Source organism: Astatotilapia calliptera, chromosome 8 (genome assembly GCF_900246225.1).
Source record: "Astatotilapia calliptera chromosome 8, fAstCal1.2, whole genome shotgun sequence".
Classification (NCBI taxonomy): Eukaryota; Metazoa; Chordata; class Actinopteri; order Cichliformes; family Cichlidae; genus Astatotilapia; species Astatotilapia calliptera.
In genome coordinates this window covers 5,297,605-5,321,604 of record NC_039309.1, presented here as the reverse complement: position 1 = coordinate 5,321,604, position 24,000 = coordinate 5,297,605, and the positions used below count along the sequence as shown (strand labels likewise).

The following is a 24,000-nucleotide window of genomic DNA, read 5'->3' as shown; positions in this document are numbered from 1 at the left end:
TTTGGCCATATTTCAGAGCTGCAACATCACTGGAGTGCCCAAAAGCACAAGGTGCAATACTCAGAGACATGGCCAAGGTAAGAAAGGCTGAAAGATGACCACCACTGAACAAGACACACAAGCTGAAACGTCAAGACTGGGCCAAGAAATATCTCAAGACTGGTTTTTCTAAGGTTTTATGGACTGATGAAATGAGAGTGAGTCTTGATGGGCCAGATGGATGGGCCCGTGGCTCGATTGGTAAAGGGCAGAGAGCTCCAGTCCGACTCAGACGCCAGCAAGGTGGAGGTGGAGTACTGGTTTGGGCTGGTATCATCAAAGATGAGCTTGTGGGGCCTTTTCGGGTTGAGGATGGAGTCAAGCTCAACTCCCAGTCCTACTGCCAGTTTCTGGAAGACACCTTCTTCAAGCAGTGGTACAGGAAGAAGTCTGCATCCTTCAAGAAAAACATGATTTTCATGCAGGACAATGCTCCATCACACGCGTCCAAGTACTCCACAGCGTGGCTGGCAAGAAAGGGTATAAAAGAAGAAAAACTAATGACATGGCCACCTTGTTCACCTGATCTGAACCCCATTGAGAACCTGTGGTCCATCATCAAATGTGAGATTTACAAGGAGGGAAAACAGTACACCTCTCTGAACAGTGTCTGGGAGGCTGTGGTTGCTGCTGCACGCAATGTTGATGGTGAACAGATCAAAACACTGACAGAATCCATGGATGGCAGGCTTTTGAGTGTCCTTGCAAAGAAAGGTGGCTATATTGGTCGCTGATTTGTTTTTGAATGTCAGAAATGTATATTTGTGAATGTGGAGATGTTATATTGGTTTCACTGGTAAAAATAAATAATTGAAATGGGTATATATTTGTTTTTTGTTAAGTTGCCTAATAATTATGCACAGTAATAGTCACCTGCACACACAGATATCCCCCTAAAATAGCTGAAACTAAAAACAAACTATAAACTACTTCTAAAAACATTCAGCTTTGATATTAATGAGTTTTTTGGGTTCATTGAGAACATGGTTGTTGTTCAATAATAAAATTATTCCTCAAAAATACAACTTGCCTAATAATTCTGCACTCCCTGTAGAATATATGTATAGTTATAAAAAAAATAATTTAACACTAACAGTGCAATATAAATAAAGATGCCTAGGCATGATGACGGTGGCAACCCTAGACTCTAACACAGTCTACGTTATTTAAATAATCCATAGAGCGGCCAAATAGGACAAACATTCAGTGTAACAGTTATAAAATTCTTGTGTAAAGATCAGGTTCATGCAACATTACTCTGATGTCTGCACTGCATAAATAAACAAATAACAGAGAAAAACATTCAGAACTTGAGTCTAAGGAGCTTGGAAAGAAAAGCATCTGGAGCGTCCAAGCTCCTTAGACTACGATGACCTGGATGACTGAGAACCTTTGCAGACATTCAGAACAGGACACATCAGGCCAACACCAGAATGATGATCTGCGTTTTTCATCCTTCATATGGCAAAGTGGCATTTTCTCTTGATGTGCATGTTTTCCTTTTCCAAGTCTCCCATTTTAGTTTCAGTACTACATTGACATAAAACATAGACTCAATAAGACCACAGGTCTGCAAGACGTACATAATTTGTGAACAATTCTAAAAAGTGAGGAATAACCGATTAAAAAAAAAAAAAAAAAGCTACATTCTGCACATATCATGCATGTAGCTTTCTCCTTCTTTTGGGTCAAAAACTTTACCTGGCTGTCACAAAAAGCAAATAAGACTGAATGCAGTGAGATGTCCTGTCTGTCTCTTTGCTGCTGTTTCATTCAGTACTGGGGAAAGCACTGCGAGCCCCCAGGCAAAAAAACTAAAAATATATACAGTATGACAACAGACTGGATCAGACAGACTTGAAGCTTTAAATATGTTATAAACAAAAAGCACTTTTACACTTGTTTCCATGTCATTATTGTTGTTCTTTTGCTGTTTTTCTATAGGGTACATCAAACTTTAACTGAGGACAGCTGAAAAGCTATAGAAATACACTTGAGGGTGCTGCTTACTATTATATTGTGAAGGGGTGCATATAACAGCAGTGTTTTTACTTATATATGTTAAAAATACTGGCGGCTGCTGGTGTTACCTCTCAGCCTCCCAGTACATATAGCTATGGTATCAATTTGAAAATACCACATTGTTTTGTTTTCAAGTTATTGCATTCACAAGATTTCCAAAAAACATGACCTCTGATCTTGAGGTCAAGGTGAGTGAGATTTGAACTTCTCTGAGATTCTCTGCCACAACACCCCATCAGCCTTTTACAGCTAAGAGGTAAAAAGGAGAAGACACTCGCTACACTTCAGTTCATCCACTTTCATGCTCTTGCAATAAGCAGAACATTTAATTTAACTGCTGTTTTTTTTGTTTCAGATCATTCAAAGATCATCTTCTCTGCATTCAATGTTACTTGGAAAGCTCATCTCTTGTGGGGTCTGGACAAATTAACTTTTGAAAAGATGTTAATCTAAATGGTAATACGCACTGTTTATTCCCCCCAAAATGCCCCAGAGATTGACTAAAGGCCCCTACAATTCACTCATTATGGCAATACTGCCTGGCAACATTAACAGCCTCCACATTGTACAGTAGTCCAGACACTGCAGGAGGAAAGTCTCTGGATAATATTTATTCATGCCAATATTGGTTCCAGGAAGTAGCAGCTGGATCACTTTACATTCAAACCCACCACTTCACATGCCTTTCAAAGTCAGAAGTCTGCTACCAGCAGCAGGAGGAGGTCGGAGTGTAGCAGAAGAGTGATGGCGAGGGGAATACTGACTCCAAGATGATAAGAGGGTAAGAGGAATACACCCCACAGTACAATCTTTACCTGATCTTGACTCATCCTGGCTTTATTCACAGTTTCTATGTCACAGTGCACTTCATTCACTTTGAACTATAACAGCAACTGCAGGGTTCACTGCCTACCGTTCACTATTCTTTCTTCACATCACATGGGACTATGCAGCCTTTCAACAGTTTTGACACAGTGACTTACTTTGTAGCCTGTTGCTTTAAGTATTTTGATCCACAGTATGCTGCCCAGAAATATACAGAGATGTTTACCTACCACCTGTCATCATTTATTTTCACTCTATCACCCTCTCCCTCCTCTCTCCTTTTCTTCCTCTCTTTTTCTCTGCATGGCTCCCCTCATGCATTTGTAAATACGCATTCTCCACTACTTATACCAACACAGCAAAGCACCAGCTCCACAAACTCTCATTGGCTGCCAGTGACATCACTTGTGCAAAGTGTTGAGTCAGACTCCAAGAAGCTCTTTCACTGACAGCTGATGCCCCCTTGTGTCCACACAGAAAACTGCAGCCCTAAAAATAAAAACACCTCCTGGATTTGAACACTAATCATCAGCTGCTCCAGACAACCTTTTACATGTTAAACAGCACTAGAAAAAGCTACATACACGCAAACCAGATCTATGACGGCAAGTCACCTTAACCTCATTGTAAGCCATCTGATCTCCCGGAGAAAGCAAAGGATGTTTGCAAATTAAATTGGCTTATGTTTAGTCTAATGGTCTGCACAGACCATTAGAGTGAATTACACTGTAAGCCTGGCTGATTATTAAAGCTAACGGGATCATGTTCAGTCTCTTTCCCCAAGCACTAATCGCTACTGCACAGTGTAATCTGCCCTCTGCTGTTCTCAGGTTACTATAGCCACACAATGCCTCATTAGAAGCAAACAGCCTTGATTTTTTACATCAAAGTTTGCTGAAAAGCGTGTAGTTTTGGATCTAAGGGATAGCAGGAAATTATGAAAAAAATATTTGATTAAACTGTGCTGCAGAAATATTCCCTGTACATATTGCTCTGGATTGAGATGAAAATTACAGCCATCATGTGTTTTTAGATTGATTAATGTGCTATTTTGTTTAATATTTGTCCATAAAATGTCAGAAAGTTGCTGAAATCACAGTCTAAAACATATTTGGGTTACTGAAAGCCAGACAGCAATCAGACTTCTGACCCATTTAAAGGAGAAGCTGCTGAGTTCAAAAAAAGAAGAAGATAGAGACAGCACAGCGCGCACTTCATTTTCCCTACCTTGCGGCTGGTGTAGTGGGCATGCTTAGCCAGCTTCGTATTGAGTCCTTGCAGAAAAACCTCATCAGTGACTTTGCCCACATTCATACAGGCTTCATCCAGCACAGCAAAGATGCCCTTATGCTGCTGTTCCACCAGGTCAACAATGATCTGGTTATTGAAGTAATCAATCTAATAAAGGAAACAAAGGAGTAAAAGTAACCATGATGAAACGAAAATATACAAGCAGGCAAATTAAATACCATATGATGATGTACGAAAGCATCTTAAATGAAAACTACTTGATAAAACATGTTAATGATCACTGAAAAGTTAGAGTATTTTCTTCTTACGTGTTTCCAGGGGATGCCTTCCCTCTGATACTCATCCTGTTCCTGCTTTAGCACCAGCTGGATGAAGAGCTGCTGCAGCTTTTCATTACAGTAGTTGATGCAGAACTGTTCAAAGCTGCAGCATAAAGAATAGTAACATTAAATGCAATGTGTTTTACAACAAGATACAAAGACAAATGTATTGGAAATTCTCCTTTTTTAAAAATATTTTATTTAATTATTCTTTCTTATACAGACCTGTTGTTCTGGAAAATCTCAAATCCATAGATGTCCAGAACCCCGATGACAGTGTTTTTCCCGTGGATTTTGGCGTCATAGTTCCTCACCTCAATGATGTCATTGATGCGACTCACAATCCAGCAGAACAAGCGCTCATACATGGCCTGTGGACGACAAAATCGCAGCGTGAATTGTTTGTTTTGGACTCCTTGGCAGCTTGCTGGTGAGCAAGTGCCTTGCTCATGGGCACAAGATCACCCAGTGTGCAATTAACAGTTAGAGAAGTTAAATGTCAAAATATATGAGTCACAACCCACAGTGCTGGTCCTGCAATTGCCCACAAACATTACATCCTCCACAGTCTCCAGCCTCTGTCTCGAGTCATAACACTGTGACTCATGCAAGTGTGAATCAGTGTGAACAGCAGTAGAAATATCACCAAGCACTGAGCAAAATATCACAGCCCTACAGGTGCTGGCCCACAGGCCACCGTGAACATATCGAGTATTCACAGCAATAACCTTGGCTAGCGCGTCCCGCCCGTAGTTGGCCTCTTGTGTTGTGTGCTGTTTTTCAATGACATCCCGTCCCGTGGCTACCGTGCGATAAAGCAACGCCTTCTCCACGTTTTCCTCCTTGGTGGACAGCAGCTCCCTGATCACAGACACCAGCTTTGTGTTCTCTATCAGGGTCACATCACCGTCCACTCCAAATGTCAAATTTCCCTAAAATATAGAACAAAGACAATGGCTTAGTATTTATGGCATGAAATACTAAAGTAAAACGTCTACGCTACGTGAGAAATTTAACTTAAAGGAGGAACATATTCTGCTTAACCCAACTAAACTTTAATAACGTTGTAGTGCTCGTCTTTTAACGACCACTAAACTGAAATAATTTTCAGGAATTTGCTTTGAATAAACAGACATAAAAATCATAAAACAAAGCATAAACAACATTTTAAAAGTGTAAATATGATCTGATTATGCGACAAACACTATATACAGTAACAAAAATAAATAAAAATTCTCATTCACCCCACACAAATCAGCCACATCAACAAAACCACTGTCAGGTGCACTGAATAACTCATCGTCTCGTTCCTTATCAATCTTCAGGGGAATTCTTGGCTCCGTGTATTCACGTCTAACTCACATACCACCCACTTGAACACTGATCTAGCCTTAAGGAACCTCTCCCTGACTGGACTGGCCTCCCACAGCAGTACAATGCACCCCACTACACTAGAGATTTTATTTAGGAACACCATAAAGGTCCTAAGTCTTGACCCATCCTCCAAAACTCCACAGATCCCAATCTGATGGAGCACCTGCAAGATCCGCAGGACCCAGGCAACCTCCTACCAACCCCAGAGGCCAATATTAGGTGCGTCGCTTTAGTATTGGGGCTGGACATTTAATAATTCTTCTGATTTATCCCAAGTAATAATAAAAGTAATAAGAGTTTGTACTCTGGGACATCTAAGGAGCTTGGAAATTAAAGTGAGTGGACTTCTTTAAGTTTCTTGAAGATGCTTCACCTCTCATCCAAGAAGCTTCTTCAGTTCTAAGAGAAGTTTCCATGACCTGGATGACTGAGAACCTTCACAGACATACACTGGGACACAGCTGGCAAAAGAAATAAGCAGAGTTGTCGTATTACTGGGCATTACCAGATGCAGGATGGTTGCCAGGATCTTGTAAACAGTCTGAATCTCATCCCCTGTGAAACCGATCACTTTCATGGCATCAGCTACAGCTTTGAAATCAGCACCATCGTTGATGCAAGACTGGAGAGAAGAAGGAGAGACACTGAAAGCGGATCAAAACAAATAACTGGAAGGAAACAGGAAACAATCAGCAAAGCCTGAGTAACATCTTTTCAACATTTATCCCCCTTAATGGTTCAATGGAACAAATACAGATGTTAGTATACAATGTTACAGTTTACAATGTTTTTCTGTTTAGTCTTTGTGCTTTCTCCTTTCTCTTCTAATCAATCGAGTCAGAATATCACGTGTTAATTAAATAACAAACCAGCTCTTAGCTGAGATGCTTTCCTATAAAAACAGGAGTCGCTGAGGCGAACTGTGTACAAACCGCCACCTCGGCTGTGTGGTGGTGTTTTGTTCCATGACGTCAGGCAATTTGTTGCTGTCAAGTGGTTTTGTTCCTACTCATTAAGCTCAGGCAAAGATGGCAACACACAGCAGAAGTCTGAATTAAAACATATCTCAAGAGACCACAGTGAATTTAATGCACCGTGACTTTGAATTGTTAATCAATGAAATTATTTTTTCCACTTGTGCTCCAAATATGGGAGTTACGTGGTTTGTTTCAAAAAAGCCTATAAACTGTGGTCAGGACAGACACATCTGCAAATCGTGTGCTTGATTGTATTTATCCCAGTGCAAACAAACTTACTGTCACGCTGACATTCTTTTAGGGGTTTTCATGCTTTGCCAGTTCTATAAACACATCTTAAAAGTTTAATTTTTTAAAAACAAAACCACAACAAAGTTCATATGTGAATTGCAATGTATATAAATTGCCTAGATTACCTTAAGCTGGCCTCCAACTTTGATGAAATTGTATGCTTTTGGGTCCTTCTGGATGTGAAGCGAGCGTAAAAGGGAATCTGGAGCTCCTCTGAGTAGCTAGTGAAGGATAACAAAGAAAATACTTTGTTGTTTTTAATGCTGTTGACTGAAACTTTGCACGTGTTAATCATATAGAACAGAAATATGCTGCAGCCTGAGCCATTAGCATGCCAATCTTAAGTTAAGCCATTTAGGAAAAGTAAAAAGAAAAAGAAAAGATGTTTACTCCGTGGAATTTTTCCCAAGTTCAGGAAATTGTCTAAATGATACCCTTAACTAAAAATGTTTGCTTTTCTGGTTCAAATAGCAGACCTATTAGTATGCTCCTCATGCTCAGCAAGCAATAAACAAACAAACAAAAACATATAAAACAACCTAGAGTGCAGAACAGGGCAGCCGGACTAGTTCTGCACTGCTCCTACCAATTTGCACGAGATGCATAAACAATTATCTGGACTTACCGATAACTTAAAGGCACAGCTTTTGTTATATATACACAAAGGTATCATGAAATCTAGGCCACATTTGTTTTGTGATAAGAAAAGTGTTTGAGTATCTGAAACAGGTTGCCAAACATCAAACAAAGAAAGAGTTTCATTTGACAAGTTTCTACGGCAACGGTTGTGGAGTTTATCTCAATGAGTACTGCAACTATTTAATTTCCGGAATTTCTTTACCTGGATTTCTTTACCAACACAGATTGCCACTATTGTTTCTATGCTCTTTGATATTAGCGGAATATTAGTGTTGTTTTGAAACATGTTCATGTATATTTTTAAAATGGAATCCAGGAAGAGTAGCTGTGCTCTGTGTTACAGCCAATGGGGGTTCCTAATAAATAAACAAATAAATTCAACATCAAACAACCTCAACTCACTATCCTCCCACATTTGGAAACAAAAGGTCTTTTGAATCCTGCTGCTGAGTCTGTATTTTGCATATTAAAAAGGGGACCCTGTGGAGCTTTTCTAAAAATAAACTAAAATTGTGTTTTCATCCAGATTTCCCTGCCAAAATGTGTTGTCTGTCTTCAAGGTCCAGCTAACATGTTTACAGACTGTTTTCATCAGTGTTTACTAGGTTGCAGTTTACTTTGATTGCACTCAGTAGTGTTTATTGTTGCACTACTGCTCACTGTTGATCACTGAATTAATGAGACACCGCTGCATTTGCATTCATGTGAATCCATATGTGCATGCACAGGGAACCTTTAACAAACAACCTTAATGATTACATGCAAATAAACACAGGTGCGCACATATTTACCTGGTAGAACGAATGAAAGCTCCTCTCGCCTTCCTGCTGGAAAATTACCCTGGACTGTTTGGAAAATGAACAAAACGTGTGTCACATAATGCTCGAAGCCTTGTCAACCAAGAAAAAACAAAATCTGTAACTATCACTGCATGATTTTGCTTTATAAACATATAAAAATAATATGGTAGGGTTAGGATGTCAGGCAGTCACTCTGGAATTACACAAACAGAAAGAACAGACAGAGACCACTTGGAACAATGTGCTCGGCAACTACTGTAACAAACTCCAGGCACCTTCATTTTAATGCTGAAAACTTTTGCACATGTACTTAAAATATTTTAGAATCATCATGCACTAATCAAACAAAGTCTTTACCAAATGCAATGCATACCTTCTCCAGCAGGTAGTTGTTAATATGGCCTCCGATGGGATCCCCCTTGAAGTCAAAATTAATGTCCATGTATTTGCCAAAGCGGCTGGAGTTGTCATTACGGTTGGTTTTGGCATTGCCGAAGGCCTCCAACACGCAGTTTGATTTCAGCAACATGTTCTTTACTCTGTGGGACGGCATCATGATATTAGAAGTTAAGTGGCTGATTATAGAGGACCTAGTATGTATATTAGTTACCATGGTTATGTAGCCATTATTTCAACAGCTGATGTTTGTGTGTGTATATGTCAGAGGTAATATAAGTACAGACATTCTCCACTTAAGCAGAAGCTCAGATAGTTGTGTCACTTTTTACTCAAACTAAAAGTGTAAAAGTACAGGCTCTGAAATGTACTTGAAGTAAAAAGTAGCTCTTTGAGGGCATTTTCAAGCCATCTGAATCTCATGTTATACTAATATACTAATAAAATAATATTAATGGGAGAGAATACACAGTTTGTTTCAACCTAAATTCTCATTCTTATAAATCCACACAGCCTGAAGCTTGTGCAGGATGCAAGCAGAGAAAAACAAAGGAAAAATTTTTTAAAGGCACCGGTCTGCATGATGGATAGGTGACTAAAGAGAAAAGTGAGGTTAAAGTGGGATTTGATAGGCAGGGGAATCCTAGTGGTGCACCATGGGGGGAAAGAATCCCTTAGACACTATAAAGCTGAAAATACAGACACAATTCTGTGAGCAACTCTAATCAGCTTCATCATTTTAAATTCAAATTTATGTCTGCTACCCTTTATGTAATCTAACACTGACCATGAACATCACAGCCACTCTGCACCAGTGCAACATCATCCATTCACCACAGTAATGCAAATTAACCTGCTTAAACCTGCTTAACCTGGACTAACCTATATTTAACTGCTGAGTAGGGATGGGTACTGGTGGCACCGGTTCTGACATAAACGGTAGTAACCAGACCGAAAAGCAGCGCACATTTCGGTGCTTTATTTCGGTGCTTTTTTTTCCTGAGCTGTGATACACTTTAGATTCTAGCCAATCATTTTACGTTTCCGAGGATCGTAGGCGGGGCCAGGTACGTACGTTCTGTTAGAGCAGAGCTACAGATTAAAAATGTCCAAGGCGAAGCGGTCAAAAGTCTGGCTGTACTTCATAGCAAAATATACAAACTCAGCAGCCTGCAACAAGTGCTTTAAGCTGATACTGTGATACTGTCAAAGGAGGTAACACCTCAAATCCGATGAAACACCTGGCGACGCGTAGCGTTTTTTTTAAAAGCCCAGAAATGCGCCGTATTTGATAGCTTGCTGCGAGACCTCACACCGAGCACATCTACTGCGGGTGGGTTGCCTGTTATGCAACATCCCCCAAAAACACGAAGAGGAGAGTCCTGGCCCCTAGCCCTGCCAGTGTAGCAGAAATGATGACGGATGATGGTGGCAGCAGCAGCCGTTCTTTTCTGCGTGAGTAGCTAATTTACGTTGAGTAGGCTAACCACGTTATTACATTAATGCATGTAAGGTGAACTAGCAAACATCATCATAGCTACATGCTGTCCTCTTGTTTGAGGGCAGATACTCCCTTCACCCTGGCTAAAAAGGCTAAAATGACCAAAGAAAAAGTGGAAAACAGTTAAACATGAGAGGTTTAGGACAAAGTTTGTGTTTTTTCCATTGTTTAAGCACTGCTTCCAGCCAAGAGTGATACCATATATGCCCCATAGCTGCAGAAAAGGCTAACATTGTTATATTTTTACAAAAAACAGCTAAACATGAGAGGTTTTTGGACCAATTTTGTGTTCTCCATTCTTTAAGCACCGGTTTGAGCACCGTTTAAGCACCGGCACCGTTTCAAAAGTACCGATTTGGCACCGGTATCGGATAAAACCTAAACGATACCCATCCCTACTGCTGAGTATTTTCATACAACCTTTAAATAAAAAATAAAGTTAGTATACTTTAATTTCACTTACAGAATGTTTCACAATATGAAAAACAAAACGCATGACATCAAAAGTGTATCGTGCACAGATCTGATATTAACAAGCCCTAAAATAACTGAGGACATGACATATAAGCTTGAAATTTCCAGTTTATCAAATGTCACTGAGCAATCTATAACCTGCCGCCTTCTTCTCTGAGTAAACATATCAATCAAAAATCCCACTCTGGATCGTTCAGGCCCACTGTAACCCCTGAGTACAGTTCTATAAATAATACATAAATAAGGTTTTTTGTTGGTGTATCTTGTGATGGATACACCAATAGGATTGTTTTACGTTTTACTGTTGAAATATTAAGTCTGTGCTTGAATCTGTATGGAAGTGAAAGGAGATATGACACATATGGTCATTTCAAGCTAAAAGCTTCAGCTGTGAGAAAAAAAAAGTCCCGCCCACCTGCTGTCAAAGCACCTGTTTGCGAGGGATAGCCAGTTAGAAAGAAGTCAACTTAAAAAGAGGGCAAACAGCCGCCAAGTTCAGCCAATTTAAAAACAGTGACTCATACGGTCTAGTATGTGGATCGAGAGATAAACAGGTAATTTATATGGGACATACATAAACACAGCCAACAACTTTAAACACTATGTGTACACAGTAACTTACTTTAGTGCCTTTTTGATAAAGACTGTATACATACGAAGCACATCCTGTCCACATACATTTCCTTTAGAATATCATTAGTATGTGAGTACGCAGTCAAACTCCTTCTACCCATCTACAATTTGTTATTTTCTAAATATCCTTTATATAATCAAATACTATACTCTTCTATACTCAAGGGTTTTAAAGCATTGGCTAATTATACCATCCTGTACTGAAATGTAATGAAGTAAACCACCAGCTGCTGTAACCTCAGCGATAAATAGAAAGCACAATTCTAAACTTTGCTCTGTGAGCAAAGAATTTTATGGATTTCAAAATGTTTATTCGTGCATAAAGTTTTAGTGTCTCCGCATTTGTCAGCACTTTGTATTCACCACCTAAATGGTTGACCGTCAAGGCTTTTCCAGCTTTTTCCCTTGACCTACATTTCGTGGACTTTGCATCAAAGCTTCTCTACTTTCTTATTATCTTGATGATTTTAAGAGACTGAAATAAAATCCGACTGTAATGTGATGCAACGACTTCTTTTTGCACAGTAACAGCTCACACCTATTCACTTATCAGTGGCTTTGACTAAGCTTAGCTGAGCTGTAACTATATCCCACTATGATCTAAAAGCCTCTGACCACTTGCTGATTTACTTCTAAAATTAAAGACTGACTTATTTTTAGCAACAAAACCTGTGATAAGACCTGCGAGTAGTCATCATTGCACTGGGACCGACACAAAGAATGAAGAGTTAAATCCTGTTTACTCAGAAATGTGTTGTGAGACCGTTTACACCTTCTATTAAAACATACGCGCCTGGTTGTTTTTGTTCAATAACCATAACACTGATTATGTGATAAGCTTTCTGCCCACAGAAGTGGTGATGCATAACAACTGGAACTCACAAGAAAACAACTTCCTTTCTGGTAATATTCACCATGTGTTTATGTGCTGACAGTGTCCATAAGAGCTGCTCACCTTTCAACTTCAGCCCTCTGATTAGGATTGGTAATAGCAGCAATGTATTGCATTATATACTTGCTGGCTTCTGTTTTTCCTGCTCCACTTTCCCCTGAAACAAAAAACAAAACAAAACAGTTTAATAGCGGGTTTTTTTTTTTTAAATAACCATAAATCATGTTGGCATCTATAATTTTGTGGTGTGTTGCATGCTCTGCAAATTTAACCAACAAAATGCAAGTGGTTTAAAATGCTGAATATTTTAAACAGACACGAGTTGAGACGTCCATGCTGGTGAGACCCATAAACAAATCCTGAGCTGCAGTTTTTGTTTTATATTCATGTTATGCACAAAACTATTTAATTCCACATTAATTATTTTTTTATTTTACAAATAATATTTGCCCGAACCACATGACAGAATGCACTCATGGCGTGATCTCAGGATCTGAGGGTCTTATTTCCCTCTCTGACCACTAAGTGGTGCTTCATCCTCTCTGCACTCACCCAGCTTGTGACCACATGAAACACTTGTTTTGGACTAATCATAATCATCATTTTCAGCTGAATTGAGAAGACAAAACATCTGAGTCATCAGAAGACAATGTGTGAAGTCAACAGCACAAAAAGAGTTTCAACAAATGCTTTGTAGATGTAAAGGTGTCTTTTGTCTGGTCTGTGCAGGGGGGCTTCTCGTGATACCTGAGATGACAATGCAAGTGTCTTTGTTCCTCCTCTTCATGGCTTTGTAAGCAGCATCAGCAATGGCAAACAGGTGTGGCGGCCTCTCGTAGAGCTCACGGCCCTTGTACTGTTCTATGACGTCCCGGCCGTATATGTTCATGGCACGGTAAGGGTTGACAGACACCACCACCTCGCCGATGTAGGTGTAGATCCTCCCCTTCTCAAACCTGAAGAATATAAAAAAATGATTTTTTTATTGATAATCACAACCAACAAGATTAGACTGATAGCCTGGCAATGATTTCAATGATTTTCATTGAAATAATAAAGATTAACAAAACTTTTTTTGGAAACATATGTTAAAAAAAACAAAACAAAACTACAATGCAATGCCTTTACTATTCAAAATGCATAGTTTCCATGTATTTAGAAGATATAATTCTTATTATATTTTTTATACAGCTCATTTACTGTATTACTCTAGAGTTCTGTATAGTCTAATATCAGACACCAGAAACCACAAAAAGCATTATAATTACAACACTGCAGAATCACAATGCTGACACAATTGCAACACTTGTCAACATCGCCCTTTTACAAATCAGTCACACCACATTTTAGACCTCTACAGATTACATTTTCACCAATTACAATAGCAGAAAGGCATTTATGAAATATGAACAAACTGTGACACCAGCTTAAGGTTTCCCATCTTGCTTTATTTGCATGTTACAATATCATGCTGCAGATGTTATTAGCGTGCTCTGTGTTAGACGCTGTTTTGAATGTATCTGTTGTTATGAAGGTTAATATCAATAAGGAAGCTGTTTAAATAATAACTGATGGCTTATGGAGAAGGGTTGGGTTAAATCATTGTGAACCAGCAAAGCACTATTAACAGATATTCCAGTGTATTTTGGGGAAGTCTTTGTATATAGTATGTTTTTCTAAGTTTTCTAAAGAGACATCCCCAGATTTCTGTGGAAGCACCCAACAGGTCTGATGTTTTTCCTAATCCACATCCCACCCCTTTGGGATGAACCGCTGACCAATCTGACCAGATTGGAGCATATCCAGCCACAGGAGTAAATTAGGTTTTTTCTTCTTCAGTTTAAAAAAAACAAGCAAAATAGCTGCCAAACATATAATAGTTCATGTTAAAGTTGCTCTACCTCTGGCTACCTTTCCCGCGCTCTAACTTTCTGTGCCCTTTTCTTTCACCCACACAATCTTTCTCTCCCTCTCCTGGCTTTTCCCTCTCCCTGAGGCCGCCTGCCTGACTTCCTTCCTCTCCAAAATGGACTAGGATGCCAGTTTCTCTCCACAGAAGAATGGTCTCTTTCTCCACAGCTGCCAAACCTCTGCTGCTGCATTTGCAAACAACCCTAAAAGCATATTATGACTGCTGAGTCAGACGATGAGAGAGGTTAAGTAGTCCTCAACACTTCGATATTGCTGCACATGAACACATTTGTCAATATAAAAGTCTTTGAGCATCATCCCAAATTGCTGATGGGTGTCCAAGACTCTCATTTTGTTTATCAGCATATTTAAAAGGAGATAAGCCTCAGCCCTGTTAATCTATTTTATGCGCCCTAAAATGGCCTCTGTGTGACATTTGGATTCAAGATGATCGTAAACCAACCTTCCAGTGCAGGAAATTGGCTCTATTAAAAAAAAAAGGAAAAGTTTCCATCAGATTAGATTTATCTTTCATCAGTTGCAGTGTCCCATGGAAATAGAAACTAAATACTGGTTTATGGTCATATCTCTAGACCCAAAGAAGCACAAGTACTAAGAAAACAGGAAACAAGAGAACAGAAAATTCTAAGAATGTAAAACAGCAAGGCACACACTCAGATTAGCTCATTCCTGTGTTTAGATTGACTGACACAGTGTCATAGGTGGCAATGACATACCACACACACGTGTCCTGAAAGAGGATCAACCAGAACAAGGTTAGATAAAAACAAAAACACAAAAAAACCACAGAAAACCGAAGGTATTCTTTGTGACTCAATATATTCAATACTAATTTTTGCTGTGCATGCATAATATAATGTGCTTATTCTCAGCCAACATGGCCCATCATCGTGTTACTTTTCAGTTACACTAAATATATAAAAGAAATTCTGACATTTGAAGACCAGAGCAAATATTAAAACCACCAGTTAAACCTCCAAGCACATGGAGGTTGAATGTTCAGGTTCACAACAATGTCTCTAAGCAGCTAAGCTAACTTGCTAGCAACTCCTCCCCTGGTGCTACAGTAAAAGACCTATTGTGCCCTCCACAAGCAGGAGGCTGCTGTGTGCCAGCACCATTGTTTAGACATCAATTGGAGGTCTTTGTCTGAGACGGGGCCTCCATCTCCTACCGCATGGGTCGACACAGCGAGCTGCCCACTTAACTCACATGTGCAATAGTTTCTGGTACTTTACGAGATGGGAGGTGACAGGGTCTACCACCATAATGACAAATGTGCAGGTATTTTTATAGTGTATTAGACATTATGCTGGTGAAGTGTCTGCTGGGGACTAATTGGGTGGAGAAAAACACAGTGTGTATGTGTGGAAAGAGTGAGATGGGAATATGGGAATATATCTACAGACAGACTGAACTGTGCTTGTTTTTTCCAAAACAGCCTGTATAACAAAAGAAGAAGCCACAGTGACACCACCCATTGCTTTCTGATATCCTGTTTTGTTTGGAGCAAGAAGTGACCTCATTTGAACCAGAAGGTGGAGTGTTATCACCTTGGTTAGCAAGATATATTCACAGTATATGGGTGGGTGGTAGAAAGATTAGGTATCGAACCCAACCGTGGTTTTGTAGTAGGATATTAACATATTTATTCCTTCTGTTAAATTGGGTACTATCAAGGTCTATGGTCACCGAGTCGCTTTTACAGCAAGCTCTAAATGTCCAACTACACAACTGAAGTTTCTTGTTCTACATTAAATTAATTTCTGGAGGACGCTGTTCATTGTTTTACCTCATTGTCTAAAGTCCTCATTTAGAAATAAACTAATAAAATTACACAGTTTTGTGTATTTCATGTGCTTGTTTTTTCAAAAACTGACCTCAGTATTAAGTATAGTATTAAGTGTACTTAGTCTTAAATTACTATACTGATTATATTTCCAGGAAATGTGTTAATAAATGTTTTAATTCATGCAGACTTGGCATGAATTATGACCTTCACATAATCGATCCAGTCTAATACATATGGAAGATTTTACACAACCCTCTGCAGCGATACATGCAGGCAAAAGGATCAAAGATCAAACAAACATGAAGTTATTGATTTAAGCCGTGATTAACAATGTTTGAAAAAAACACGATGATAAAAAAAAAAGTTGCTAAACCCTCATGATAAGTTTTTTTTAAAATATAGGATAAGAAGCTTTAAACGTTCTGCTAAATGAGTCCTAAGTCTGGCTGACACATGTCAGCATATCATTGGTACAATAACATAGCAGCAATAAACCACATGAGATGACCTAATTACACGTGAAGTAGCAGGTAAAGCTGGGTAGCTAAAAATAGGTCAGTGCGTGCAGAATCATACATTATTTATATCAATATAATTTAATGTTGCAATACATCAAGTGTTTCTTCAGTAAACTGTTATTTTGTGCAGCTCGACACTCATTTCACCATCAGTCACTGTGCAACAGCAAGGAGGGAGACACTGTGCAGTAATAACACATGTGAATGACTTAAAGCTTGAAGTTATATTTTGATGTTAAAACTACATGACTGACAGCAGACAACAACGCTGATTAACTTTGAGAAAACAACAATGTGGGCCATGATGCTAATAATGAAATCTCTCTTTAAAGCCACCAGACTCTGCTGGCAAAAACAGTGATTTTTAAGTTTACAGTTGGTTACCAACTGCTGCCTCAGTAAACAAAGGACTCCTGTGTTTTGTAAGGTAAAATTACTGTTAGTGAACTCTGGAGTTTGCGTCCTTGTCAGAAAGAACAGGTAAAGTGGTGAAACCATAAATAAAGCATATACATATAAACCAATATTAATGTCTTTCAGGTGGTTACTGTCCACAGCAGTACATGGCTTTGGTTTCTTTCACCTGCTGCTGTGTGCTTAGGGGCGTGGCCTACTGGTATGCACACTTATTGTAGATCAGAACTGCATTAAAACCCCACTACAAAGAAACTGAACTATTCCTGAGTCATAGAAAGTTGATCTTTAGATTCATATTTATGAATGCTTATACGCTGGTCAGTGCAAGTAACATCACATTTTGCATTTTGAAGTAAATATCAATTTATGTCAAGATATTTTTGTCACTACTGCAAAGCAAAAGTGAATCGAGGAATCGGCAGAACCTTTCTTTGAGCAAACACCGCAGGGAAACGCATATAAATATTATTACTGTTTCCACCACAATGCCAGTGCCAATGCCAGTGTCAGACTGGCATTGTGGGTTTCAATTTCCCTTCCAATAGTAAAACATTACACACTACACAAACAAAGAGTAATCTAATCATTCAACATGCTCATGATTCACTGTGAAGTTGTATAGTCAGGACTGACACAGAGGGTGAGTTTATTCAGCAAAAAGCCCAGAAGAAACCCGTTTTCCCCACCTAGGTTTATAAATATCAGAAGAGGAGAGGAGAGGAGAGAAGAAGCGAAACTCAATCAGTTGGAGCATGTTAGCTGAGATAAAGGGCTGGCTGATCCATCTGTTCCACTCTGATTTAGAAGGATTTAAATGACACACAGGAAAAAGATTAGAGAACCTTAATAGCTGGGAGGCCATAATAGCCTCCCAGAAATGTTATTTATAGGAGCACTGAAGCTGAATCAGATTTCAGTTTGGTCAGGTTATCTGTCTGTTTTAAAATCAGATAAAAAATTAAATAAGGGATTAAAGTGAGACATTGGGCAGTACATAAATCTGCAGGTGTAATAATGCGACTCTCTTTACATCCTCTCTCACTTCCTCCCATCATCCAACTTTCTGTCTGCCCAGCTGTGAAAGGAAGTGTGGCTAAACTGGTCTGACCTGCAGTCGTGTGATCTCCTTCCAAAGAGGTCTCTCCTAAGGGCTGCCAGAAAATGGGAGAATCAGACAGGGAAAAAAAGAGAAGCAGGAGATGGAGAAGAGCTGAAGAGAAAAAGGGAGTAGGAAGATGATCTTTGCTGATGACTACTCCATGGCCTGACTTTCAACTAAATTATCATTTAATGATTAATGTTGCTAAAATAATCACGGTGACATGTATTATTTCAATGTGATCACAAGCCACTAGCAATGCACACCCATCTGCAGACACGTCAACACCAGTCCTAACCAAAAACACAGACAGGGTTGAAGGCTAAGTCGAATGGACGAATACATTTAAAATTTCAATTTTGAGAAAAATTATGATTTCACTCTATATACTGCTTCTTGATTTTATTTTTAACATAATATTGTTAATCAATTTTATACTGATGACCCCCCGATATATCACACTGAAATTTAAACAATAATCCATCTGAGCATAAATATGAATTCATTTTAACTTCACAGGGTTAAAAAACAACAACAATGCACTGGTCACCTAAATTGACCATGGATGTGAATGTGAGTATGAACCAAAAGCTGTTAGTCATGTGATCAAGACTGGGCTTTCTTATAATCCGCTCCTAAACCTCGACTTGACGGTATCGGAGTGTAACCATCACAATGTTTCACTACATGATAGGGCTGTGCGATATGACCAAAATCTCATATCCCGATATAAGAATTCTATCGTCCGATAACGATATAAATCACAAAAATGTAACATTTTCTGTAAATTCTGAGAATCTCGGGCAGCTCGTCTTGCGTGAAGTGTTTCCAGCTGGGCGTCATGTAGCTGGAGTCGAGTGTTTTAACAGATGCATGAAACGATACATTTTTAGACATAAGTTGTAACAGCCGCCATTTTCTTTGTGAGTATTTATTACTCGGCGTGCTGCGGGGAAAAGCCTGTTCTAACGTTTGAGTCTAAGGTCTATTTTTTAGCACCTGGCGGCTCTTTTTTACTTCTCATCCGTAAATAATCTGCTCTTTCACGTAATTCCGTTTATTTTGAAAAGCCTCAACAGGATCTTGAGCTTTATTGTGAAAGGTTTATGTGGAACATAAACAAGCAGACACGCGAAGGTGTTACCGTCGTTGTTGCTAACGTCAACGGATAAAAACAGGCGCTTGTCCGTCTGTAGTGTGGTTATATTAAATATAAGAGAAAGAGAGAACTTTAAGAAATTAATATAGCCACTACAGTGACTATCAAAACGATGAAAACAATATTGCCGTAAACAGTTTATTTTGCGACACCACGAAACAAACGATAGCGTAAAATGAAACGATAGACGTTTTTATATCGTCATCCGATGTATATCGTTATATCGAACAGCCCTACTACACGATGAGGTTGAGTCTGCCTACAGGCATCTGTCTGCTTCTTCTAGATTCCACCTTGTCTCAATGAGACATGAGCAGATCAACACACATATTTACCCTTAAACAGACAGAGACCAATGTTTTTTCACTCTAACATGGTACTCTGTCTCCCCTCTAAATACCAGGACAAACTTTTGCCACACATGTCTACAACCCTACTTGCACATATACACATATGACAAGTTTCCCTCAGATGTGAATTACAGAGCAAAGCTGAGCACAACCGCTGTCTCCAATCTTGTTTGGGTGGGTCTTTTTTATGGTTAACTTGGGGAGGAGTACAAGCAAATTATAACATTTTCTCACCAAGAAGCACACCCCATCTTCCCAGAAAAGGAATAAACTCAGGAAAGAATTCGGAGGTAAATGTGACTCAAATAACGAGAGGAAAAAAGCCTTCTTCAACAAATCACCCTGAAGCAGCTCACAGTGATGCCGTTATAACATTTTATATGATTTTCTGTCTCTGCTTAGCACTCATACAGAGACTTGTTGCAGGATCAGCATTTTAACTCCTAAAGTTCAAATAAAGCAGGCGAGGAATTCATGTTAAAAATTAGACCAGTGAGGCTTAAGCACACTTGCAATGAAGAAGTGGGTGTCTGAACTGTGCCCTACATCTGATGGTGCAATCTGTGGCCCACATCAGGTTGAGCCTCTCTGTGTTGTCATCATTGTGAGTGTGAACTTCAGGGTCACCGTAGGAATTATGAAGGGCAGGGAGATAATCTGTGTCTGTTCCACTTTTAAACTCAGTGTTCATTACCATCACTGCTCGTGTTTAGAGTCACAGCAGCCTGCTTTAATGCTGGGTAAGGGAAGACCTTATCTTCTCTTAAAAAGCCATAACAAAAACCATGCTGCTTATTTTAGCTTTTCTGCTTCTCCCCATAAGTGTAGGCCTGAAACAATTAGTATTCATTTTTGTACTAAACAACTGCATATCTTTTTCCAGCAAATATGCCAAATGAGCCAAACTTTTAATGGTTCCAGGTTTTCTTATGCAAGGATTTTAAACTTGTTTTAATAACATAAAATAGCACTGTACATCTATGTGTGGGTCACGGAATAAAAGTCTTCTGAAGATGTAAGATATGAGTCTCTTTTAGTAATATCTTGATGCATGCTCAAATCAGCCACGTAAGGAAAGCTCAAAAAGTTGATTCTGTTCATCTGGACGTAGGTTTTCAATGAAATGTTTCTTTCACTCACAACGCTATGTCCAGATGAACAGAATCAACTTTTTGGGCTTTCCTTACGTGGCTGATTTGATCCACCTATTCCTCCACTCCCTTTCGCTGGTCAAACACAGCAAATAAACTCTTTCTTTAAACAGCAACATCCTAAATTGATTTACTAATAGTAAATTTTCCTCACTCTTGTTTTACAAGATCCATCACCACCAAAAAGCTAAAATACCATTTGATCTCGTTCACGGAAGATCTTGATCAGTGGTCAATGTGCTAGACTGCAGCTGGTGATGGTATCTACTGCTCTGCTTTAGAGATCTTTTGCAAGCTTTAACATCATTTTAACCAGAACCTTGCAGCAGGTGGAGAGCTGGTCGTGTGCTGTTATGAGGCTGCAAAGCAAAATGAAGACTACTGCCAACATTTGCAGGATGCAGGAGTTCATGCAGAAGACAAAATTATAAACAGAAGTATTTATTAATTCAATTAGAACCCCCCCCTCCATCCATCCCACACAAGAAATAAAGTCTAAATCTGTTGAAACACTGAATGTGATCTCATGTATAACTGTCCAGCTCTCAAGGACAGCCATTGTTTCACAGTGCCCAATACAGACCAACTATAATAATCGAAGTTTGTCTGGCAAATATCAGTGCCTTTTTTATTCTGCTACCCACCAGAAATGTGTTCAAAGTGCTGCTCTACTCCACTTTGCTCTCCTCTGCTCCATTCTTTTATGTACTGTGCCACAGAGGTTTTCTTCACGGTCTGCAGCCATCAGACATCTGGGCTGTGCATTAGGGGATTTTCCGCTGCTTTGTAAAGCCTGCTTAGTCTGGGAGCTGCTGTTTAGCACTATCTTTAGGAGACACAGCCCGTCAACACATAACCCATCCACCCTCCCACAGGCCCACATCAAATGGTTCCAAGCTACTGGCACAGTTTCCTCCAACAATAGGCTTTTATAAAGGACTTTTCACTTTCTTTATCCCCCGGGATCAAAAAATCTGGAATTTTTCACTGTCTAAAATAAATACAAGAAACTAGGCAACATCCTTTAACAGTTACATCAGCAACGTAAACAAAAGACTGACTAAATCTTATGTCATCTTACAATGAATGGGTCTGGTATGAACACTGTCACGCTTTTTGTCCTCTAATGATGTCATGTCTACCTAAAAGTGAACGATTTAATGATATCAAATTAGAATGAGGCAGAGAAATGCAGACACCCCATCTGTCAAAATAATAACAAGCCAAAAAGTACAGTAATAAATCCACATAAGGATGATTGAACTGGATGCTGTGTATCACAGAGAGAAGAGTCTATGGTCATCTCTAAATCAGTGGTGTCAAACATAAGGCCCTGTAATTTAGCACATTTATCTTGTAGAAAACAGATGTTGCTGAAATTGCACTTCTTTTTCTGATATTAAGACTTGTCGGGGATTAAATGCTTAATTAAATGTCTTTGCGCTGTCAGAAAGAGGAGTTTTACTCATCTGGATCAAATTTGTGTTGTATGTGACCCACGCTCTAAAGCAATCAAGGGGACACAAAATCCTATTGTTTCGCCAAATACCAATTTCCAAATTAATAATAAACTTGTAAGAAAGTTAAAAACTCTATATTAGATTTCAGTTCTGTTTGTATTTTGGACAGCTGGATAATTTGACTATGCCACTTTGGAAAAGCGTGAGCACATGTTTGAAAACAGTGTTTGCATAGACCTTTTTTTATATAGCAGACTCGGGCACATAACAGGAAAAACACTGGTATAACTGATATGCTGACATCTGCTTTCATTTAAGTGACCCACTTCCAGGCTTCCTGTATTACGGATTCAGAGTAGCTAAGTGGGACCCCCGATGGACCTGAGCCAATGTTAATGGGATTGGTTTTACCTGTGCTTTACCTGACAAATCAGACAGTCTGACAAGTCACACTGAAAGAAGCGTAACTAAACAGCTGAAATAATAAAACTAAGGATAATACTACTGAAAAAATACAACAAGTGATACTGACACCGATTCTAGTAAGTAATATAACTCACAATTTCTATTGTGCACACTTCACTATGTGCACTTTTCACATAGGTAAAAACGACATTTCCATATTTTCATTTGCATAAAGTATATAGGTATTATCGCTGTTTTGCTAGCTGTTTAGAGGAAATTATTAAAGCACAACTCATAAAAACTGTCACACAAGAGGTACATGTCTTATAAAACAATCTTCTGTGAGGAGCTGCAACAGGCAGATTAACAGACAAAGCCTTAAGGCCAAGCTACACAGTTCCCATGAGGGCGGCAGGCCTGGATACTTAGGGGAAATGGGAGCCATGTGTAAACAGCCTGGCTGGAGATCAGGTGGCCGACCCTCCTTTCTTTGTTTAATGTGATCACAGCTATCTGCTCCGCCTCTTTATTCACACACAATATACCATACCAAAGTTAAGCTGCCACTGCAGCATGTACAGTATTTGAGTAGAGGACTTTGTCCCGATTAAATATTAAAAATTCAATGAAGGCCTTGAGGGCCTGTTAATATAGAAGAAATGAAGGGAGCAGTGGTGGTAGTGGTTGAGTTTTTGAGTCTGGCCGCTTTCCTGACACAGAACCCGTTTACGCTTTAACACACTGGCCAGCAGCGGCTGATGTAAAAATCACAGTGGGCTTTGGCTATGAAAATGGATGACTGGGTGGATTTTTGAAGAAACAGAGCGAGAAGAAAAAAACTGAGAAATGATCCAACCCAAAAGAACCAGACATTACTCAACACGCTATTTCAGGAAAGTACTATGATTTCTATCAGGGCTAAAAGGGCAGCATGGAAGAGCACAAAAACAGACGGATGGACAAAAAATAACAGCAGGAGTAGACAGAGGAGGCAAGAAAAGGACAGAAATAGATGAAACGGGATTAGTTATTATGCTAGAGCTGAAATAATTAACTAAATAACAGAAATTCTAGCTTTTTTTTTCCCTTAAATTATTCTGAGAACTTTTCATGTGTAAAAATAAAGACAGACCATCTATGCAGAGATTTCAGTCGGGTGAGTTCAGATATACGAATGTAAAAGCCGTTTTAATTTGCTTAAACCCCTTTAATGTGAATTTTCACTTTTATGGCACATCTTTAACAACTGATTACCAATTGGGAGAAATAAGAACACAAAGTTT

At 39.2% G+C, this 24,000-nt stretch overlaps 1 protein-coding gene across 3 annotated transcripts in view; it reads right to left on the bottom strand.

The window, feature by feature from the left end:
* myo1d (myosin 1D) overlaps window positions 1-24,000 on the bottom strand; it is a 118,715-nt gene that overhangs the window by 86,067 nt on the left and 8,648 nt on the right. For all 3 annotated transcript variants that reach the window (XM_026178077.1, XM_026178078.1, XM_026178079.1), the window contains exons 2-11: window positions 13,182-13,390; window positions 12,498-12,591; window positions 8,912-9,077; window positions 8,530-8,583; window positions 7,225-7,320; window positions 6,337-6,453; window positions 5,186-5,389; window positions 4,683-4,828; window positions 4,446-4,560; window positions 4,114-4,284 (exon numbers count right to left, since the gene is read on the bottom strand). In XM_026178077.1, the coding sequence (XP_026033862.1) occupies window positions 4,114-4,284; window positions 4,446-4,560; window positions 4,683-4,828; window positions 5,186-5,389; window positions 6,337-6,453; window positions 7,225-7,320; window positions 8,530-8,583; window positions 8,912-9,077; window positions 12,498-12,591; window positions 13,182-13,390 (1,372 nt within the window). The remainder of the gene's footprint in view (window positions 1-4,113; window positions 4,285-4,445; window positions 4,561-4,682; window positions 4,829-5,185; window positions 5,390-6,336; window positions 6,454-7,224; window positions 7,321-8,529; window positions 8,584-8,911; window positions 9,078-12,497; window positions 12,592-13,181; window positions 13,391-24,000) is intronic.